Source organism: Colletotrichum phormii (assembly GCF_030913505.1).
Source record: "Colletotrichum phormii strain CBS 102054 chromosome Unknown BDP81scaffold_15, whole genome shotgun sequence".
In the NCBI taxonomy this organism is placed as follows: domain Eukaryota; kingdom Fungi; phylum Ascomycota; class Sordariomycetes; order Glomerellales; family Glomerellaceae; genus Colletotrichum; species Colletotrichum phormii.
Window position 1 is genome coordinate 442,506 of NW_026851457.1, and position 20,664 is coordinate 463,169.

General features: G+C 53.2%; 6 protein-coding genes and 1 non-coding gene across 7 annotated transcripts; 1 reads left to right on the forward strand and 6 right to left on the reverse strand.

The window, feature by feature from the left end:
- Window positions 1–1,866: 1,866 nt before the first annotated feature.
- Window positions 1,867–1,953, reverse strand: BDP81DRAFT_t231. Its single transcript has one exon. It is a non-coding gene; the product is annotated as a tRNA-Glu (tRNA).
- Window positions 1,954–4,732: 2,779 nt separating this feature from the next.
- BDP81DRAFT_396307 (uncharacterized protein) lies at window positions 4,733–5,032 on the reverse strand (the record flags this gene model as incomplete). Its single annotated transcript, XM_060588170.1, has 1 exon — window positions 4,733–5,032. The coding sequence occupies one exon, from the start codon at window positions 5,030–5,032 to the stop codon at window positions 4,733–4,735; it is 300 nt and encodes a 99-aa protein (XP_060442932.1).
- Window positions 5,033–6,641: 1,609 nt separating this feature from the next.
- On the reverse strand, window positions 6,642–8,936 carry BDP81DRAFT_324775 (hsp70-like protein; the record flags this gene model as incomplete). Its single annotated transcript, XM_060584914.1, has 5 exons — window positions 6,642–6,827; window positions 6,884–8,372; window positions 8,430–8,541; window positions 8,620–8,692; window positions 8,802–8,936. 5 exons carry the CDS (start codon window positions 8,934–8,936, stop codon window positions 6,642–6,644), a joined length of 1,995 nt encoding a protein of 664 aa, XP_060442933.1.
- A 1,667-nt stretch (window positions 8,937–10,603) lies between these two features.
- BDP81DRAFT_482713 (elongation factor Tu GTP binding domain-containing protein) lies at window positions 10,604–13,678 on the reverse strand. Its single transcript, XM_060595027.1, has 4 exons — window positions 13,171–13,678; window positions 12,376–13,083; window positions 12,128–12,325; window positions 10,604–12,075 (listed from the first exon to the last, which is right to left on the reverse strand). The coding sequence occupies exons 1-4, from the start codon at window positions 13,475–13,477 to the stop codon at window positions 10,871–10,873; spliced, it is 2,418 nt and encodes an 805-aa protein (XP_060442934.1). The 5' UTR covers window positions 13,478–13,678; the 3' UTR covers window positions 10,604–10,870.
- Window positions 13,679–14,020: 342 nt separating this feature from the next.
- Window positions 14,021–15,915, forward strand: BDP81DRAFT_396310 (T-complex protein 1; the record flags this gene model as incomplete). Its single annotated transcript, XM_060588171.1, has 5 exons — window positions 14,021–14,030; window positions 14,089–14,106; window positions 14,170–14,218; window positions 14,282–15,398; window positions 15,454–15,915. 5 exons carry the CDS (start codon window positions 14,021–14,023, stop codon window positions 15,913–15,915), a joined length of 1,656 nt encoding a protein of 551 aa, XP_060442935.1.
- Window positions 15,916–16,083: 168 nt separating this feature from the next.
- On the reverse strand, window positions 16,084–16,994 carry BDP81DRAFT_451556 (histidine phosphatase superfamily; the record flags this gene model as incomplete). Its single annotated transcript, XM_060592638.1, has 2 exons — window positions 16,084–16,304; window positions 16,427–16,994. The coding sequence occupies 2 exons, from the start codon at window positions 16,992–16,994 to the stop codon at window positions 16,084–16,086; spliced, it is 789 nt and encodes a 262-aa protein (XP_060442936.1).
- A 1,131-nt stretch (window positions 16,995–18,125) lies between these two features.
- Window positions 18,126–20,479, reverse strand: BDP81DRAFT_325048 (VHS domain-containing protein; the record flags this gene model as incomplete). The annotated part of the gene is made up of 5 exons (XM_060584944.1): window positions 18,126–18,979; window positions 19,029–19,821; window positions 19,887–20,171; window positions 20,225–20,357; window positions 20,406–20,479. The coding sequence occupies 5 exons, from the start codon at window positions 20,477–20,479 to the stop codon at window positions 18,126–18,128; spliced, it is 2,139 nt and encodes a 712-aa protein (XP_060442937.1).
- Between the last annotated feature and the right edge of the window lie 185 nt (window positions 20,480–20,664).

Sequence of the window (20,664 nt, forward strand, 5' to 3'; positions counted from 1 at the left end):
TATTGAGAGCGGCATGCGGGTGTCCTCAATAGGCTTGGCGCTTTGCAATCACGGGTGACGGAAGACTTCGACGGTTCGAACCACCACCAAGTGACCTCTGACCTCTGACCAGTCTCCTCGCCTCTCTCTCTCCCTTACTTCTAGACGTGACTTTCCTTTTTGTTTCTCAAGAGACATATGTGTGTTGACGAGCTGAACTGTTAAAAAAGTACTCACCCGCGTGATTAAAACTTGCATTTGTTCTCTGTTCGTGATTGGGGAGGGGGACGATGTTTCCCTGTTTGCTCTGGCCTTCTACGTTCTTTCGTGGGAAGGTGTCACGATGCAACCTCCACCGCGTCCAGCGTGCCATCGTGCCATCCAACGAACAAAGCATCTCGCAGCTGCCGCTATCGAGCCCGCCCGGGCTTTCTATCTAGGTAGGTATTCTGCGGGGGATGCTTGCGAGTTTCATTGGGTGAACAACACCTTCGGACCTTCGGAAACGAAAGCAAACAAACCGTGTACTCTGTAGATCGCTTTTTTTGCTGATCTTACTACCTCATGATAAGGCACAATCTATCCAAAAAAAAAAAAAAAAAAAAGATGGAGATGAATGGGGACTAATGCTCGAGCCCTCGACGATCTTCACTCAGATGCCGGGCCATCTTCGGCCCCCTCCCCCCGTCCTGTCAAAAGCTTCCGTGCCTTTCAGAGTCAAGAGGGCCAAGAAAACGTCCATTGCCCGGTTCGTTCTGGGAGTTATGTTCACCCTTGCAGAGTTCCCTTGCAGTTGGAGTCCCCTCGCGAGGAAAGAAAGCTTCCGAAGGAAAAATGTCTCTGGATGGGTCGATGGATCCTTCCGGCTTCATTCTATCAGAAAAGTTCGAGACTCATGGTAATGTGGTATTCTCGCAAGGAAAAGCGAAAAGGAAATCTATTTTTGAAGAAAAAAAAGAAGAGCCAGCCCAACGTCGATCCTCTCTATCACCCCCCGCTCCAGCCGGACATTTCTTTCTCTAATCCCACCGATGCTAAGATTCCCTCATCGTTTTCCCTCATCTCTCAGGGTGGGGTTTCCTGCGTTATTGTCTGTTAACCGTGATTACTCTTGTCCCTCGGTTTTCTTTCTCTCACCCATACTCCGTATTCAATTTGCAAACAAGGCATATAAGCCTACAAGGTTATAAAAAAAAATTTTAAAAGTCCATTACCTTACGGCCGGGAACTATCTTGGTCCGTGAGAACCCAGCAAGGCCACGAGGATCGGCAATGTGGGAAGCAAAACTTGATGTGGGAACTCGGCGTGTGCTTGGGAAAAGGGAAAGCGGACGCATGTCTCATCGCCTTCATTTGACAGTGACATGAAGGTCTTGATTATTGCTTATTCACACATGACTCTCCTGCCTGAAGCGAGACTTTTGGTTCTCGGGTAGAGGGCCAACCATGCATGCATGCGTCTCTGGGTCGAGATTTTCAGAGACATGCATGCCGCGCGCTCTGTGGCGACGTCGCGACGAGGCTGACTTCAGGCCAAAGGCACTTCGTACTCGCTTTCTTTCTTTGCACGATTTCCGGTACTTGCTAGATACCCTGCGTGACGATCTTCATGATGTGATGAGACTGTTGGTTTGGTTGCGTCTTGTCCCGTAGTATGCACCGCGATATCGATCTCGTCGCTTGGGGGAGTTGGCGATCAATTTGGGCAGTCTAAGTGGTTCGTTCGTCCGATGATAGTTTTCAGTTTCCCCTGTAAAAAAGTATGTGTTCTTTAAGCATTGGGAGTGAGGAGCGCATCGCCATTGACGTGCGAATAAGGCGAATGTTTAAGCAAAATCATTCACAGAGGCAAAAACGAAGATCTCGGTTATCGAAGACATCAAAAAATTCCGAAACCGAGAATCGAACTCGGGGCTATGCCTAACCTCTCACAGAGATGAGAGGGCATCATGTTGGCCACTACACCATATCGGATGTTGCTGTCAGGAGAGTAAGTTTGACTCAATGAGTAGCCTAGCGGGTCCGCGAGTGCACGTGACTGACAAGCACAGCAACAACAACACAATCTGAATACATGAGATTCAAGTCTTTCCTTCGTGGACGAGCTCCTGTGAAATGCACACGGAACTATGGTCTTCTAGTCTTCAATGCAGTGTCACATGAAGTAGTTCGCCGTGCTCTTGGCCTGTCGTCTCGATAAAGTTCTGTGGAATGCTGACTTACAGGTTACGAGGGAGCCGCATGTACGACCTCGTTTACGGATACGTGAACCGGACCACGACACATGCGTGCTACATCCCCCAGTTTTCAAAGTTTGCATCTCAGTTGAACTAGGTCAAGTAGCTTGGGCATGATTTCCAGCTGATCGGAATGCTGGATGACGGATTTAGGGACGGTTGCTACCGGCCACTCGCTCGTGCTTCCCGAGAGGGAGACGTTGTCTGCCGAGGAATGCGGAGCGGCACTAGATGCGTGTTCGAGGGAATTCAGTTTTGACCTTCTTTTGACTTCTGCTTGTCCCTGGAGGGGGTTGGGAGATGCCGGGTCATCTTACGTGTCAACAATTGATTTTAGACACTGATTAAATCACTTTTCAAAATCCAAAAACCTAGTACTCGTTTTAATTCCCAAACCATTAACTTTTAAAATTCACCTAAATGACCGACTCAGCTTTCCCAAAGCATTTGCTCACACGACCGGCCCTCCAGGTCCCTTCAATCTGATTTCTCTTAACCTATGTCCATCTCCATGGCTTCGCTCCAGACGACTACTGCGGTAGAAGTCTCATTTCCATCCTACACACTGAGTATCACCAAGCTGCCAGCACTTTGATACTCGCCTGCGAAACAGACTTTGGACGAATCAAAGTTTCAAATGCGTCAAGATGAATACATAAGAGCTATTATTACTAATATGATGGGCTGGTCTAGTGATCTAACCCCTTCGTATACACACAGCACTCACGCATCTCAAAGCAACCATCGACAAGACGTGGCCACTCTGCACACTCTGTATGAAGACCGCCAACACACTTTCTAAGCGAGCTAAGCTGCTGTCATCCCCCCTCAACCGGTGTTCGTCGGCTAAGCGACCAGGTAAGATCAATTATGAAGGCTATTCTGTTCGGTTGCTCATATACACACCCGCTCGCCGCCGTGGGAGATGCTGTCATAGCAAAGAGCTAGTATATCACATCAGCCCGAGCAAAGAAGATATGTACCATTTGAGGTTTGAGGCCATATAGCCATCGAAACCCCTTCGTTCGCGCCGTCGGAAGCCACCGATTCATCCGCCGGCCCGGTCCCAAATATCCGTGACCTTGAGGGGAAACGGGGACCGATGGCTGCCAGATCACAAGAGCACGAGTAGATTATATTGATACTCCAGAATCGTCCAAGATCGCATGTGTTTCATATCACAGCACGATTCCACTCTCCGAACTGTACTCCGGGTTTGTTATCGCGGTCAAGTTTGGCCACTGGATGACTCTCTTGTGTAAGAGACATGGTTATCTAGAAAGCCCGTCTTTTATCCTCATCAAGAGACTATGGGATGGGATCTCGGCCTAAAATGATACAAAGGCAATGTAGAGTAAAACACACGGATATGTAAGCGTTAGGAAGTGAATTATCGAGGGAAAACCGGCACCTCTCTTCTCTATTGGCGATGTAGCCCCGGTGTCTCCCCCAAGCGGCTTGGAGAGTATGCTCAGAATAGCAGAGCGACTGGGCGACACAGACTTCGCCGTCAACAACGATACTGTTGCTGCGAATTTGCTCTTCGAGTCCTGTGTTTCTCGGTGTCTTCACAAAGTAGTGGCATTCACAATCGGCTCACTTCCAGGTTACCGTTCCGAAGCACGCCCAGCCTCCGATGGCCAAGGTCGAAGGAGAACAACACTATAGAGCCGTAGGTAGGAAAGTTCAACGTTGATCCAAGGCCAGATTAGATGTAGTACATCAAGCTAGCCCAGGACGTCTGTTGTGAAGTTTGGCCTATAGTGGTGTTGGAGCAAGATGCCATTTATCAAAGATTCTCTGGAGCAAAGAGGAATTCGGTCACTTGCCACTGCGCGCCATTCCGTGATGTACGAAAAAGCCAACTCCGTCTGCGAGTTGCAGCACAAAACAGGGATTCCTAGTCCTCGAATGAGGCGTTCGCGACCTAGATGAGACGGACACGTGCCTTTTTATTTCCGTCTGTTCTTTTTTTGCCCAAGGTTTAAGCTGAACTTTTGCAAACTAGGATGACGCCTTTATTCTGATCTGCTGTTTAAGTTGAAGGGTAACAACAGAAGGTTTGCAGTAGTCCCATGACTGCGGTTCTTAGGCAACTTGAGTCTGGCGATTTGAGGTTCAACCAAAACCCCTCGTCAAGTCACACCTTGGGGCTTACCTCATCGGATGAAAACAGCATTGACTGGGGCTTGATTGACAAGACCATTGTCGATTTTTGTCATGCCGCTTGGGAACCATCCCCCTGCCAAAGCGCCTAGATCGACTGTCCAAACACTCCTGTGAAAGGAGAACGGCCGACGTTTTATACGCTGGAACATCTTGATTTCGACACTTACATCAGTTGAACTATTGAGAGAACCGGACGACAAGTCAATTGTAAGAAGAAGCATGCAAGCTATGCGTAGGTATATCTCTTCACTCTAATCTCAGTCCCCATCCCCCCTTTTCCTCATCGAAGTAGAGACCCATCCATCACCTCCATCTTCCCCATCAAAATATTCTCCACCTGCCTCTTTCTAAATAGTACAGAAAACAGTAACACCCCCCTCAGCAGCCCCATTCTGCGTCATCTGGATATACATCGCCGGCGGACTGCTGCTCCCCGCAGGACAGTTCCACTGGTTCTTGAACGCCGCCGGCAACGGACCGCCACTAGTAGACTTCTTGGCGCCCGTGCAGTAGGTGTTGCGGTTGGCCTGGCGGCAGGGGTTCGGGCACGTCTCGTCGCATGAGACCGGGTTGGGCTTGGGGATGGGCTCGGGGAGGGCTAGAGCGGCGGCGGTGGCGGGGAAGAGGAGGATGGAGGGGAGCTGCATAGTGGCGGTTGTGGTGGTTCGGTGAGTGGGTAAAGGTGTATGTTATAGGCGAGGGTATATCTTTTGGTCTGTTGGTTTGGTGTAAGACAGTGTTGGTGAGTGAGTGACTAAGTGAGTGTAAGTATGATAAAGAGAGAGCTAGTAGTATAATAACGACGAGAACTCGAAAGTGAGAAGGGATAATTTATAGCCTATAAGTTGCTAGACATATTATACTTCTTCTGCCCGAATCGTATATCAAATTCGTCTTCCGTATACACGGCAATATCGGAATCCCGTCGTGCCTGCACAGCGAAGTAAACCGAATCAGTCAGACTATTTCACTTCTCATTCCATCCTATTCAGGTACGTATTTGCGCCGTGACCCGTCAACCCCGGAGTCCGGAATGAACGAAGAAAGGACAGACCTGTAAGATGGCCGTCGTTACGGCATCGAGTCATTGCAAAAAATCCATCTCATATTAATGAAATATCAAGCAAAAGCCAGTTCCACCCAGTGGTCCAAGAACCACAAGCGCGCGCCGCCGAGGCGGGTTGTGGTTAACGTGGATTAAGGGTTTTCTGGGAAGCAATCATTTCAGACTCCATCTCATCTTAGTCAGTGTTCCTGGTTTCGGGTAGAACAGTTCGTCTTACTCTCGAGTCTTCTACGCTTCTCCGTCAAAACCTTGTCCTTCTTCGGAGTACGGATGCCTATCCGTGCTACGGATAGCCACCCGTCGTCTTCTACGAGTTTCAGCCGTTGGCGGGGAGGGGGGAGTAATCCAGATTGAGAGTATCACTGAGCCTTCGAGAAGAAAAAAAAGTATCCGTACGGCCAGCCCGTACGGAACAACTCCATTTCGTTTACGAAAAAGATAACCCGTCTTGAAATATCGGTGATGTTATATACTTATAGACATGATGAGCGGCAGGCAGCCTTGCTTTGCCATCGCTGTAGCCAACGACTACGCTGCAGACTCATCGAAAGCGAGGGCTTTACGAAGTCTCACTGGTGATGTTCTGCACTTACATTCCACAATACTAGCACCGGGGGACGGCAAGAGAGCCTCGATGAAGAGAAGCTGATGTATGAACCAGTCAAGTCATTTGTCCTTGTAAGTTCCTTGAACAAGCCTTGGAGGCTCAGCTTGCTTGCCCCAGGTTCCCTGCTGTCACTCATCCCGCAAATGCAGAGAAGTCCCCACTCAGTAAGTAAAGTTAAGTTGCATTCATCTTGATGGGGTCCTCCTCGGCATGAGTGACGGCATGGAGGGGCCGAATCTTGCCATCAAATGCCGGATTAACTTCATCACTCTACGGATAGATAGGCCATTTCCCGCAGCGCAAATACATCGAGTACATGAACCACGTAGTCAAGATGGACCGTTGAAGAGCTCACGAGGGCATCGGACGGCAGTTCTCAGTCACAGTCACACAAAAGGACAAGGCATGTTGTGTTCAAGAGGTCTCATTTATGCGTTGTATACTCTACACAATGGTGGAGTCATGCTCCATGCTGCCGACGCCGATTAACCTGCCAACACCAGAGACGAAAAATTGCATGGAATTCTTGGGTACTGTCTCTTTTGAATCCCGAAACGAAGCAATAACAACAAATCTATGGAATTTAGAGCTCGTCGTGGGAGGGGGGCTCGTCCTCGCCACCAGCGCCACCGGCGCCCTGGTACATCTTGGAGGTGATGGGGTAGGCGACGTTGGACAGCTTCTCCTTCTGCTCCTCGAAGTCCTCGGTGTTGGCGGTGGCGCCGTTCTCCTCAAGCCAGTCGGTGGTCTCCTTGACAGCCTCGAGGATCTGACGATAGTGTTAGTAATCTGTCGGTACACATGAAAGGCATTGTGGCAACTTACAGTCTCCTTGTCCTCGTCGTCAATCTTGCCACCAAGACCCTCGTCGTCGTTGACCTGGTTCTTCAGGGAGAAAGCGTAGTTCTCAAGACCGTTGCGAGCCTCAATGCGCTCACGGGTGGCCTTGTCCTCCTCAGCGTACTTCTCAGCCTCGGCGACCATGCGGTCAATCTCGTCCTGGGTAAGACGACCCTTGTCGTTGGTAATGGTGATGGACTCCTGCTTGCCAGTTCCCTTGTCGTGGGCAGAGACCTTGAGGATTCCGTTGGCATCGAGCTCGAAAGAGACCTCGACCTGGGGAACGCCACGGGGCGCGGGAGGGATGCCAGTGAGCTCGAACTTGCCAAGAAGGTTGTTGTCCTTGGTAAGGGAACGCTCACCCTCGTAGACCTGGATGAGAACGACGGGTTGGTTGTCGGCGGCGGTGGAGAAGATCTGGCTCTTGCGGGTAGGGATGGGGGTGTTGCGCTGGATAAGCTTGGTCATGACACCTCCAGTGGTCTCGATACCGAGAGTCAGGGGGTTGACGTCCATGAGCACGATGTCCTCAGTACCCTCCTCACCGGAAAGGACACCGGCCTGAACGGCGGCACCGAAAGCGACGGCCTCATCTGGGTTGATACCCTTGGAAGCCTTCTTTCCGCTGAAGTACTCCTCAATCAGGGAGACAACCTTGGGAATACGGGTAGAGCCACCAACGAGAACGATGTCGTCAACGTCCTCCTTCTTGACCTTGGCGTCCTTGAGCACCTGCTCAACGGGCTTGAGGGTCTTCTTGAAGAGATCCATGTTGAGCTCCTCGAACTTGGCGCGGGTAAGAGTCTCGGAGAAGTCCTTGCCCTCGAAGAAGGCCTCGATCTCAATGCGAGTGGACATCTGGGAAGAGAGGGTACGCTTCGCCTTCTCGGCCTCACGCTTGAGCTTACCCATGGCCTTGAGGTCCTTGGTGATATCGACGCTGTTCTTCTTGTTGTAGGACTTGGCGAAGAAGTTGATGATGCGCTGGTCGAAATCCTCACCACCCAAGTGGGTGTCACCGGCGGTAGCCAGGACCTCGAAGACACCCTGGTCGATGGACAGAAGAGAAACATCGAAAGTACCACCACCAAGGTCGTAGACGATGATCTGGCGCTCACCGTCGGTCTTGTCAAGACCGTAGGCGATAGCGGCGGCGGTGGGCTCGTTGACAACGCGGAGAACGTTAAGTCCAGCAATGACACCGGCATCCTTGGTGGCCTGGCGCTGGTTGTCGTTGAAGTAGGCGGGGACAGTGACGACGGCGTGGGTAACCTTCTTGCCAAGGTAGGCCTCGGCGACCTCCTTCATCTTGCCCAAGATCATGGCGGAAACCTCCTCGGGGGTGAAGCGCTTGGCGGAGCCAGAAACCTCAACCTCGACGACGGGCTTGCCATCCTTCTCGATGACCTTGTAGGGGAAATGCTTGATATCGGACTGAACAGCCTTGTCGGAAAACTTCTGGCCAATCATACGCCTGGAAGATGGTTAGCAATGGTATATTGAGAGGTCGACGGTCGGGGTAGGAGCTCACTTGATATCGAAGATGGTGTTGGTGGGGTTAGCGGCGGCCTGGTTCTTGGCGGCGTCACCGACGAGTCTCTCCTCCTCGGTGAATGCGACGTAAGACGGGGTGATACGGTTTCCTATGAAGCAGAAGCGTCAGTAAAATTGCTGGAGTCGGGGAATGGGGAGCAGGAGCAGCTGCAACCGTGTAGACTTACCCTGGTCGTTGACGAGAATCTCAACCTTGCCCTTCTGCATCACACCGACGCAAGAGTAGGTAGTTCCAAGATCCTAGAGATTGGGAGTTAGACTGGTCGTCCATTTTTATTTGGTTCCGTTGGCGATAAGAGGAAGGGCCGACAAAGGGCGCGTCGCTAGGGGGCTAGGAGGTGTAACTTACGATACCGATGACAGTTCCGTAGCTCTCAGTGTCCTGAGCCTGGGCAGTCTGAACGAAAGCCAGGGGAGAGAAGAGGAGAGCCATCCAGGCCAAGAGGCCGAAGCCCAAGGCCATCGAGTTTCTGGATCTCGACATTGTGGTGGTTTTTTTGGCGGTGCCGTGAAGCTCCCCTATGTGGTATTGGGATAGCTCTTGGTGTCGGGAAAAAAAGAAATGAGAAAACGTCAAAAGACGCGCTGTTAGAGAGAGGGTTTTTGGATTCCCTTCTACTATTTACACACCCAATCGAGTTGAGGTGGCTTTGGCAGTGGTGAATTGGGAGAGGTCAAAAGTGTCGGTGGTGGAAAGGAAGAGCTGCCGCCTTTATGAATGCCTTCTCCAAAAAAAAAGTCGAGGTGTCCAGATTGCACAAAAGGCCAGATTTCACGTTGCGAGGCGCCACACGTGACAGGGGTCTCTTCCTTTTGGGGGGTGGGTGTCGCTGGTGGATCCTCACTGTGTGGACCCTTGGTGCAGCCGTACTCTATTTGGTGTCTTTTACTCTGTACCAAAGGCAGCACTTGCACTCAGCACCTGCAGGTGAGCAGGAGGTAGGTACCAAATGCACTGACTGGCAGCAGCAGCTCGGCAGATGGAGATACCCAAGGTTGGGATGGCAGCAATTAGGTGCTTCGGGGGACACATCTCCGTTGCAGCAGGACAGTGAGCAAGTACCGTGCGACGATTCTCCCCTAGCCACGGGAGTCAAGGTGCGCGCGCCTCACCGCTGCCGCTGCCTGCCGTCCGCACTGGGGTCAATTCCTTTCTGCCCCACCAAGGCTGCGATTCTGGAGATTTCGATTACAGGTGGCCCCCCCTGCTGGGAGCTGCTGGGAGTTTAGGAATTGGGACCTTGAACGTGGCCTTTCCGTTCGCATTGCTTCCACAACTTCGGTTGAGTTCTACGCCGCAGCAGCGTGACAAACTTCAAAGGCACCTTGTGTTTGTTCGTTTGTCTCCAATTGGAAGTGACTCACGATCCAGCAAGAAAATACTTGCCCCAAAGACGGGAGGCAATAGACTTGGCCACTTCCTTTGCAAATACACTTAGGTGGCATCTGATTGAATCTTGGTAGCCTTGCAGTGTCCTCTATCTAGTAGTATGTTACCTGTCCCATTCAACCTCCAAGCAGCTGGGAAAGGAACAGAGTGGCCTCTACTCGGTACTCCATACCTACTTACCAACCGGTCCAACCCCCATCCATCTTCGATCTCGGGGCCATGCGCGCCTCTCCCCTTTCGAGAATATTCCCACCACCTACAGCCTGCGGGGGGGAGGGGAAAGGAGGGAGCGCGGCAATACGGTAAAGGGAAGGTGCTAATTCGTAGGTAAGGCGAGGGCGACAAGGCAAGGTACGCGACACTTTACCTCACTTAAGGTGCTCTAAGCAATGCCATCCCGTCTTTCGCCCTGAGATGAGGGGGGGACCCAAGGCCCGCAAGCCGTAAAGAGGGGGGGAAAGCATGCAGGGGCTGAGCTTTGGCTGCTGGCCCATGCTCTCCCGAGGCGGCGCGTGGGCACGACGGCATCATTTCCGTCGGTTTAACCGGACGGGGCCATGTCAATCTGTCCAATTTGGCCTTTTCAAGAGGCAAGATATCATTGATTGAGCGCTTGGAATGATGCCAGATCCCACCCCAAAAAAACACAGAGAGTCATTCACGGAGTCATCGACCCCCAAAGAAGGAAGGAGGATGGCAAAAAGTGAGCGTAGTCAGCTTGCTTCGTAAAAAGACACAAGCATAATCAAGGATCCGTGGTACTTGGAAACTGATCAATTCGCATCTACGGGATATCTAAGTTATGAATTAGGCACGCCCCCATTGGCTGCGCTTCAACTAAAGTTGCAGCCAACTCTATTTTCAGCACACCCAAGTGACCCCAACTCTAATCGAGCCTCAATACCAGCGCGCTGCCTGTCGTAACTCGCACGCCATGCGTGGAAAGTATCTCGTTTCGGTCGTCAAGTGCCCACCACCTGTTATATGCGAATCCGCGCCACGTTGCTTCTTTTCGTTTCTGCACCGTTTTATTCCAATAGCCCTGCCGCGATTGTCTCGCCGCCACTGCGGAGCACCACTCGCTGTCCAGCCTCCAACGGCACCTTGGAGTCCAGCTTGACAACAACCCGCGCAACCTTGCCCGGCTGCACGATCTTGGGGTTCTTCTTCACCGTCGCCCCCGTCAACTTATCCAGCACGGCCGGGATGACCTCGACTCTTCCAGCCGCATGTAGACGACCACGGTGGACGTCCACTGGCATCGGCATCAAGTGGTCAAAGGCCAGCACCTTCATTGTCAGCCTATCGCTCGTCTCGATAGGGGCCGCCTTGGTGCTGATGATATCGCCCACGCGTACGTGGATCGGGTCGATGCCGTACAGGCCGATATTGACGTTCTGTCCCGCAACGGCCCATTCTTGTACATCAGCGTCTACCTCAATCGATCGTATTGAGGCGGACTCTCCGCTGGGTTGCACAATCAATGCCTCGCCGTTTTGTACCGTGCCCGATTCTATCCGGCCAGCTACAGTGAGTTGACTTTGCTGCGATCTGTAGATTTCCGAGATGGACATTCGGAAAGGCCTCTCTATCGCTCTCGCCATCGGATCCGAGTCTTCCAATGCTTCGATGAGTGTCGGACCTGTGTACCATGACAGACCCTCATCGTCTGGCTTCTCCACCAGATTGGCGCCGCTGAGTCCGGATATGGGTACGAAGGTGACGTTCTTGAGCTGGAAGCCGTTGCCTTTCATGAAGCCAGTGACCTGCTCCGAGATCTCATCAAAGCGATCCTTTGACCATCCGACCATGTCTAGCTTATTCACAGCTACGATGACCCGCTGGACGCCCAGACTCCTCAGGAGTAGAGCATGCTCTCTTGTCTGGCCCTTCAAGCCCTTCTCGAAAGCTCCGGTGTTGGCGTCAATGACGAGAATGGCAAAGTCTGCCTGACTTGCTCCAGCAATCATGTTGGGGACAAAGTCCCGATGACCAGGGGCGTCAAGAATCGTAAACCGCGTCTTTTCGGTCTCGAACATATTTGTGGCGATATCGATGGTAACACCACGCTCACGCTCCTCCTCTCGCTGATCCATCACCCAGGCAAGGGCGAATGACGATTTTCCAATCTTCTCACCCTGGCGTCGATAACGGTCGATCAGGTGTTGCTCAATGTACTTCAACTCCAGGAGCAATCTACCCATCAATGTGCTCTTGCCAGCATCCACGTGTCCTATTGAGTGTTAGAGGAGCATAGGGGAAAAGAAAGGTGCTGATCCACTTACCGACCACCACAAAGCTGGCACTTCTCTTGTTCTCGCTCTTTGCGAATTCTTTCACAACATCCAGCTTTTTATTCTTTGGTGCTGCTAAATCGTCGAGTTGAAGTTGTTTCATCTCAGAATTTGGGGTTTGTGAGCCAGATGATTTGGCCACCACTTTTTTGCTTGCGCTCTTCGCGGCAGCGTCGAACTTGGAGCCCGCTAGAGAGTATTAGAGTCAGCATCTTACTGTGTCTTCGCGAATCGCGAACCTTTCGCCTGAGCAGCGAGCACGACATCGTCGGGGCTTGGTTGGGAGAAAGCGCTGGGCACATAGGTTGAAGAGTCCATGTACGGCAAGGAGTACGTCTGAGAGGCGGCGGCAGCATCTTGAGCAGGTCCGAACAGTGTCTGAGCAAAGGCAGACGGTCTTGAAGATGGCACCACGAAGCAGTCATCCTCAGCCTTCTCACGATCCTCGGTAGAAAGTTCCTTGGCTGTGTCGACATCCATACTGACTGCTTCAGAAGTTGCGTCGGCCTGCTGCGGTGGTGAGACCGGTTTTGAGGTCTGAGTCCTTGCGGCGGGGTCCTCTGCCAACTTTTGTCGCTTGGCTAGCATGCTCAACCCGCCTCTCTGATTCTCCTTGGACGATTCGTCAATGGCAAGAGTTGACATCCTCTTCTCAGCTCGATCAACCTTGTCGTCTGTCTTGTTCACCTCGGTCGTCTTCTTCTTCCGTGCTGCAGCAAGAGCCTGGAGTTTTGAAAGCTTGGGCCCATCGCCGCCGCCCAGAAGCCCCCCGGGAAGGGAACGAGGGGGGACAAAGACGGTCTGTCGGCTCTTGGGAGCGTTCATCCATGGGATACCGTGAAAGTAAGAAGCAGGGGAGAGTGGCACCCTAGGAACTGGATATGTCGAAGTTGATACCATGTCGTAAGTCGTAGTCTTGTCGTCCATGCTTCCGCAACCAAACCCGTCTGCTACCGAAACGCTCAACTTCTGGTACTGCCGCCACCCCTCCGGGAAACCTGACCTCACATAGCTTAAAAAGAAAATGAACTTACCATCCTTGACCACCTTCTTCTCCTGCTTGGGCGCTGGTGGAGGTGCGATGAATTTCTTCTGTAGATAAGACACCGTCTTCTCGGTGTCGTAATAGTAGTGCCACAGCGACTCTTGGATTTGCTGCACAGTCACTTTGTCGGCATCAGGGCCAAGAGTACTCTGAACTGTCGCAATTCCTATTGCCATGGCCTCACGATCCTCTGCGCTGAGCTGCTCAGCCTCTCCCTCCTCTTCGTAATCCTCGCCCTCGAATTCGTCGAGGGCCTCCTCATAATCAAGGTTGCGAACTGCCTGGTGGCGCGACATCTTGACGTAGTTGAGGTAGGTGAGTTTGATGTTGTTGGTGGATGAAGTGGTGAGAGGGGTGTCGTAGAGGACCAAGGCTTAATAGTCGAAGAGTGAGATGTGCGTGAGATGTGATTCACTCACTCGATAGGTATTGGGGGATCGAAGCTCTTTAACAACCGGATTTGCAGCTTTTCGGAGATGACGCTGTGGACTTGACTTTGGTCCTGGCGTGAAAGTGGCATGTGTGGGGCGCTTGCGGCGCTTGGGTCATGGCCATAGCAATAGCCATGGAGGGGCAACCACGTCCATGGCGGGGTACTTCTGCTGCCTTCCAGGCCTTGCCAGGCGGTGAGCCTCCGGATTATCTGCACCCCGGCAACCGAAGCTTCTGGTCCCCCAGAATGGCAGGCACCACCAATTATTCAGAAATTTTGGTCCACCACGACCCGGTCCTTGGAGCTCAACCCCCCTCAACGCACGATACCTCTCCTCCCCCGGCGTCACTCCCAGTTGAATCGCACTACCTATCCGAACCCCCAGCGACGTGCGAAAACCTTCAACATGGCTATGAGTATGTGTTACCCATCCTTTTAAATTTCATAGTTGCATGCAGCTAACATCATGTCTAGACCTTGATATGGCCAATGGTACGCAATACCACGCACGATCCGAGCTTCGAGACTGCACATACTGACGGAATGATACTCTAGCGGCCGTGATGAAGGACGAGCAGGGCCGTCCCTTCATCGTTGTCAGAGAGTAAGCTCGCCCTCTCTTTCCATGAACCCCTGATAAGGAGCCCTGAGACTGATCGCCCCGCAGCCAAGGAAAGAAGAAGAGACAATACGGCAACGAAGCCGTCAAGAACCACATCCTCGCCGCCAGAACGGTCGCGAACATCGTCAAGACCTCTCTGGGTCCCCGCGGCCTCGACAAGATCCTCATCTCCCCCGATGGAGATATCACAGTGACGAACGACGGCGCCACGATTCTGCAACAGATGGAGATCTCAAACCACGTCGCCAAGCTGTTGGTGGAGCTTTCAAAGTCGCAAGATGACGAGATTGGTGATGGTACAACCGGTGTCGTTGTGCTCGCCGGAGCTCTCCTTGAGCAGGCAGCAGAGCTGATCGACAAGGGAATCCACCCCATCCGCATTGCGGACGGATACGACCAAGCTTGCGACATCGCCGTGGCGGAGCTCGACAAGATTTCAGATGTCATCGAATTCAGCAAAGGAGAGACAGGAAACCTGCTCAAGGTCGCGCGGACAAGTTTGGGCAGCAAGATTGTCTCCAAGGCGCACGACCAGTTCTCTCAGATCGCAGTGGACGCTGTCCTCTCCGTTGCCGACCTGGATCGGAGGGACGTTGACTTTGAGCTGATCAAGGTCGATGGCAAGGTCGGAGGAGCTTTGGAAGACACCATGCTCGTCAAGGGTGTCATTATCGACAAGGATTTCTCCCACCCCCAGATGCCTTCCGAGGTCAAGGACGCCAAGATTGCCATTCTTACCTGCGCCTTCGAGCCCCCCAAGCCCAAGACTAAGCACAAACTCGACATCACCAGCGTCGAGGAGTACAAGAAGTTGCAGAGCTACGAACGTGAGAAGTTTATCGAGATGATTCAACAGATCAAGGACGCCGGTGCCAACCTGGCTCTCTGCCAGTGGGGTTTCGACGATGAGGCGAACCACCTCCTGCTCCAGAACGGTCTGCCTGCCGTGCGGTGGGTTGGAGGACCGGAGATTGAGTTGGTGGCTATTGCGACAAATGGTCGTATCGTGCCGCGATTCGAGGACCTCAAGCCCGAGAAGCTCGGAACCGCAGGTATCGTCAGAGAAATGACTTTTGGCACAACAAGAGAGAAGATGCTGGTCATCGAGGAGTGCGCCAACACCCGTGCGGTGACCGTCTTTGTGCGCGGTAGCAACAAGATGGTGAGTTTTTGACGAAATACTTGAGATTGCCCCTAAAACTAATCCCGCTTGCCAGATCATCGACGAGGCGAAGCGCTCCCTTCATGATGCCCTGTGTGTCGTGCGCAACCTTGTCAAGGACAACCGCGTGGTCTACGGTGGTGGTGCTGCCGAGATTGCCTGCTCATTGGCAGTCGAGGACGCCGCCGCCAAGACCCCTGGCCTTGAGCAATACGCCATGCGCGGATTTGCCGAGGCCCTCGACGCTGTTCCGATGGCTCTGGCCGAGAACAGCGGTCTGAACCCCATCGCGACACTGGCCGACATCAAGAGTCAGCAGGTCAAGGCCGGCCCTGGAGTCCGTGGCAAGCTCGGTGTCGACTGCATGCAGCGCGGCAGCAACGACATGAAGGATGCGTTTGTCATCGACCCCCTTATCAGCAAGAAGCAGCAACTCCAGCTCGCGACGCAATTATGCCGTATGGTCCTGAAGGTCAACAACGTCATTGTCGCTGGGTCTGGCGAGGAAGACTTTTAAAAGTTTATAAAAATGGTAAAAAAGGGTTCTAGATAGGTCTATGGTGTTTGGGATTATACCAAGCTGTGTACTATGCAAATAGAGAGGCCCCCCACGCAATGTCGAGACCACCATTTATGTCCTCCCGGATGTAACAACCGTCTAGTGCTTGCCCGTCTTGCCACTCACTTACTGCATCCAACCTCTCTCGGGGCTGTACTTGAGATACGGCTCCATCTCACGGTAGAAGGTCTGACGGAGCTCGGCCTGCTGTTCCGGCGTCGGGCGGGTATCCTCGCCCTTGCGACGCTGCCAGCTCTCCTGCGTCTCCTTAAGGAGGGCCTTGGGGTCCTGGCCCGTGGCGTCGGCGAATTCGTATGATCTGTACTCTGTGTTTTCCCAGCCAGTTGCTACGTACGCACATAGTCAGTCACGGCTTCCGTCTCACTCAACCCATGTCATTTGGGAGTCGTAGAAGGTATTCAAAGAAGAAACAAGAGTCTCAAAAAAAACCGGAAGGGAGAAAACGTACCTTTCTTGGGAGCAATCCCGTACCAATCATCCGTCAAAAAGTGCAAAATCCCACCGTGCGTGACAACCACGACCTGCGCGTCCCCCTGCACATTCCCGCCCACAAGCTCCCTCAACGCCCGTCTCGCCTCAGCAGACCTCGTCTCCAGCTTCTCCAGCGTCGGCTCCCACCTCGAATCCGGACCGGCCTTGCCGATCCAGTCCTCGGGCACCCTGCTGAAATCCACGCGGCCGGCGAATTCCGCTTCGATATCCTTGATCGCGGATCCGGTGTCGCAGGGGGCGTCGGAGACTTCTTGGACCTCGGGCAGAGCGAGGACTTTCAGGGGAGGAGAGGAAGACTTGTTGGCGTCGTCGGAACCGAAGCCTAGGAGACAGGTGTAGAGGGTCCGGCGGAGGGGGCTGGCGACGAGGTGGGTGATGCGGTCGTGGTGGGGGAAGGCGGCGCGGAGGTCGGCGCACTGCTGTTTGCCCTTTTCTGTTAGGAGGGGGTCGCGGAGGGCTTCGTTTTCGAGGGAGAGGTTGTGGAAGCCTTGGGCGTGGCGGACGAGGTGGATTTGGACGGGCATCTTGAAAAAATGTGTGCTCGTCTAGGTATAGTTAGATGAGGGAATGTGTCTATGGTGATGAGATGGCGGGGTGACGGGGTGGCGGGGTAGAATATGTCGTGTATCTTGTTGCACAATGTCTTTGATTCTATTGAAAACAGAAAAAAAGTTGATGTGATCTAATTGAACTTCTAGATTTCTTAACGAAGGCGAAGAAAAAACAGTTTCTGAACAGATGTCGGATGGTTCACGATCCAATTATATATAAAAAGGTCTAGCAAGTGAGAGTGCTCCGTTGTGGAAAGTGAGCTACGTAATGCGTCCCTCCCCCCGTTCTCGGGAAAGTTTCCTGGTTTGGTGTGGGTGGGCAGTCGGCGGAGTGAATGGGAAAGTCTGTCAAGCCTTGTGTCTAGAAATGACTCAGATGAACCTGCCTTACCTTGGACGGGCGACGGAACTGATCTGAAGTGCCTAATGAGCTACCAGAGTAGAGTAATCACGACACCGGACGGTCTTCCACGTGGGCTAATCGTAGTGCCTTCTAAGGTTCTGTGCCTTGCGTTACGTAGGGGCGCTTCGCGTTGCTGGTTCCAACTCTCACGAATGCTGTAGGCTGTAATAGCGGACCGCAGTCGCACCATTCGGCGCCGATGACCGGGGCGGAAAGTGGAGTCTTATGCCGCGCTGGCGCCGTGCCGTGGTTGGCCGGAGGGATGAACGCGGGCTTGGTCATTAAGTGTGTGATTGGCCCGGCATGATGAGCGGGTGGCCGACTCCATCAAAAGCCGGTGGAATGAATTTCTACTTCTAGACTTGCTCCCCGGCGGACTCGTGACTCAAGAAGAATGTTAGTTTGAATGATAAACATTGGGTAAGCCATTCTGAAGAGCTACACTCTTCACCCAGATGAGCACAGTTGACGTGCGTGAAGCTTGTTATGGAAATAAAGATGAATTGGGATCTCTGACCTGAGTCGATAAATGGGACATGTTCCCTACATCACAGCCACACGTTGAATAGTAAACATGATCCAATAAAAAGTTTCATTTTACAGCTCATTCTCAAGTCTGAAGATGCTAGTGTTGGGCTCTCCCTGACCCTTAAACGCCGAGTACCGATGGCCTGCATGCTTCCTGATTACTTTCCTCTCTTTCAAAGATCAATTAGACTCTCCTCCACTGCCGGCTGCTTAGGCGCGTTTTGCGGAGCAGACGGGAATGATTCCTGGGTATATCCACTGGTGTACTGGCCTTGCCAATGCTGTTGGGGGTGCGCCGATTGCTGCGGTACTGACGGCTGCCAGTAGCTTTGCTGCTGGGGCGGAACCTGTTGCTGCGTGGGCTGTGCCGGCTGAGCAGGTGTTTGGGTAGGTGTTTGTTGGGGTGGCATGGACTGTCGGTATTGCACTGGCTGCTGAAGATTCGGGTAAGGGGACGGGTTGGGATCCGCATTCGGCGGAGCAGAAGGAGGTGCGCTGGGCTGCTGAGGATGGAAGTAGTAAGAAGCATTAGGATCCGTCGAGGGTGTGCCCGGGGGCTGACCTGGCTGGTTCTGGTGATTTGCTTGGGGAGGCTCGCTCGGAGCATAGGGCTGCTGAGGCGCGTATTGGCCGTCAGGTACGGGACCAGCTCCGCTTCTCCAGCTATCCGCCCTTTGAGGCTCCTGGCCAGGGTACGGTCCTCCCGGCGGACCAGCCATAGAAGCGCGCTTGTCAAAAGTCGCGTATTGAGGTTGTGGAGTGTGCTGCGGGTGCTGAGCGTAGGCTTGGGGTGGTGGTGCCTGACCGTAGTCCATCTGTTGTAATCCGGTATAGAAGTTCTCGGCCGGACCGGCACCCCCAGGTGCACTGCCTTGCAGTGTAGGATAAGCGCCAGACTGGCGCGGGGGAAGGTTATATCCTCCTCCGATAGCGTGCTGGCTGTATGCCTTGGACAGGCGCTCTTCCAGCATTCTGTCGTAATAGCGGACAACGGTGGAGAGTTTAGCATGCAGATCGAGTAGCGTATCTTGAAACCGTGTTAGAAGAGGAACGTTTGGGGTTTCGGGGTGACTCACCATGCTTGCTCATAGTCTCGCCGTACGTACGGGCAAGCTTAGGTCGCAGTGTGCCGATGCTATCGTAAAGTTCTTGGATTTGTGGCTCACGCAGGATGGTGCCTGGGGGTTGTGTTTGCAGGCGGTCGACGAGAGTTGCAAAGAGGTTGATGTTCTCAGCCTCAACCGGTGTAAGCTCGTAGTCATTCTTGGGCAGGGAAAACTGTTGCGTAGGGTTCGGCCCAGCACTGGAGGTGTGCTCCTTCAAGACTGCCGCATGTCTCTGCTTCTGCTCCTCCATATCAGCTAGCGAAGCGGCAATGGCAGCCTTGAGGTCGTCGTCTTCCTCTTCCGCGCCGGAAGACGCTGCAGGCGCAGAGCTTCCGTTAACCTTTGGACCCGAAGGACCATTGGCCGTAGGTGCAACGTAGCCCTGAGAGTAGCCTTTCACCTCCTCCAAGCTCATAGCTAGCGCCTTCTTCAAGTCTTCGTCGAATGCGTCGTCGACGCGGGCGTTACGGGGTTGCATGGCCGATGTGCTTCGAGTCTTGTAGGGATAGGTGGGAGATCGGTCTTGCGGCAGCGGCGAGGGTGGTGCGGTACCTCCCTTGGCCGACCGATCCATGAGTTTCGCATAGCAGCCGTCGTCGACGCGGACGGGCTGCATAATGCCGAGGTGGGGGAGGGGTAGCGACTTGGCTGAGCATTGTTGATCGAAGCAGTTGCCGCAGTTTCGGCAGTGATGCTTTCGGTTCGTGAAGGTAAAGGCGGTTCGGCATCGCATGCAGACGTCTGAATCTACCCACTCGGGGGGCTTTGAGAAGGATGTCAGCTTGGGTCGGAAGGATAGGTGATTTACAGCCGTGAACTAGAACCTACCGCGCTGCTGTCGATCATGCTGCTGGAGACACTGATCCTGGGAGGAAAGTTGTGACCTTCCCGCTGCAATGTCTTGTAGACCTCCCCAATGTATCCCAATTCAAGACGTCCTTCGGTGGCGGCGGCCCAAGATTGTATCAACTCGAGGATCTTCTGCTTCACTTCGTGGTTGACAGCGGCGGGCCCGACAGCTTGGAGTAGAGAGGTCAGGTTGTCCATGAACTCCCTCGAGGCGATTTCGGCGAGGAAGTGAGTGCCTCCATTCTTTACACACGTGTCGGTGAGCTGCGGGTAGGGTTAGTCCAGTCACGAGTGATCAGGCAGCAACGAAGACCTACATTCAGTGCGCTCAACTGGGTGTTAGGGTTCTTGTTGCCGATGCGCCTCTTCAAGGAGCGCATGGCCTCCTTGGGTTGAACGGTCTTTGATCTGATGACATCAGAGATCTCGAGATTCAGGGCGATATCCTCCCTGTATCAAGGTCAGAAGAGCATTACGAGGGATGACAGAGGGTCGTACAAGCTGCTGCCTGTGGCTTTCTCAATTTGCTCGTCCAAGGCCGTGTTGGCCGAGCTGGACCACCAGCCCATCATTTTGAAGGCTTGGAAATGTTGTGTCGGGCGGGGAGCTAGAACAAACAGGCGTCTATCGATCGTCGGGGATGGTTTACCTAGCTGAGAGAAGTGGGCGCGCAATCGCGAGGCTGTCGTCGTCTTTGTCGTCGTACGTAAAGCGGATCGGATGGGTTGCGCGTGGGTATGTAGGAGATGTGGATGGA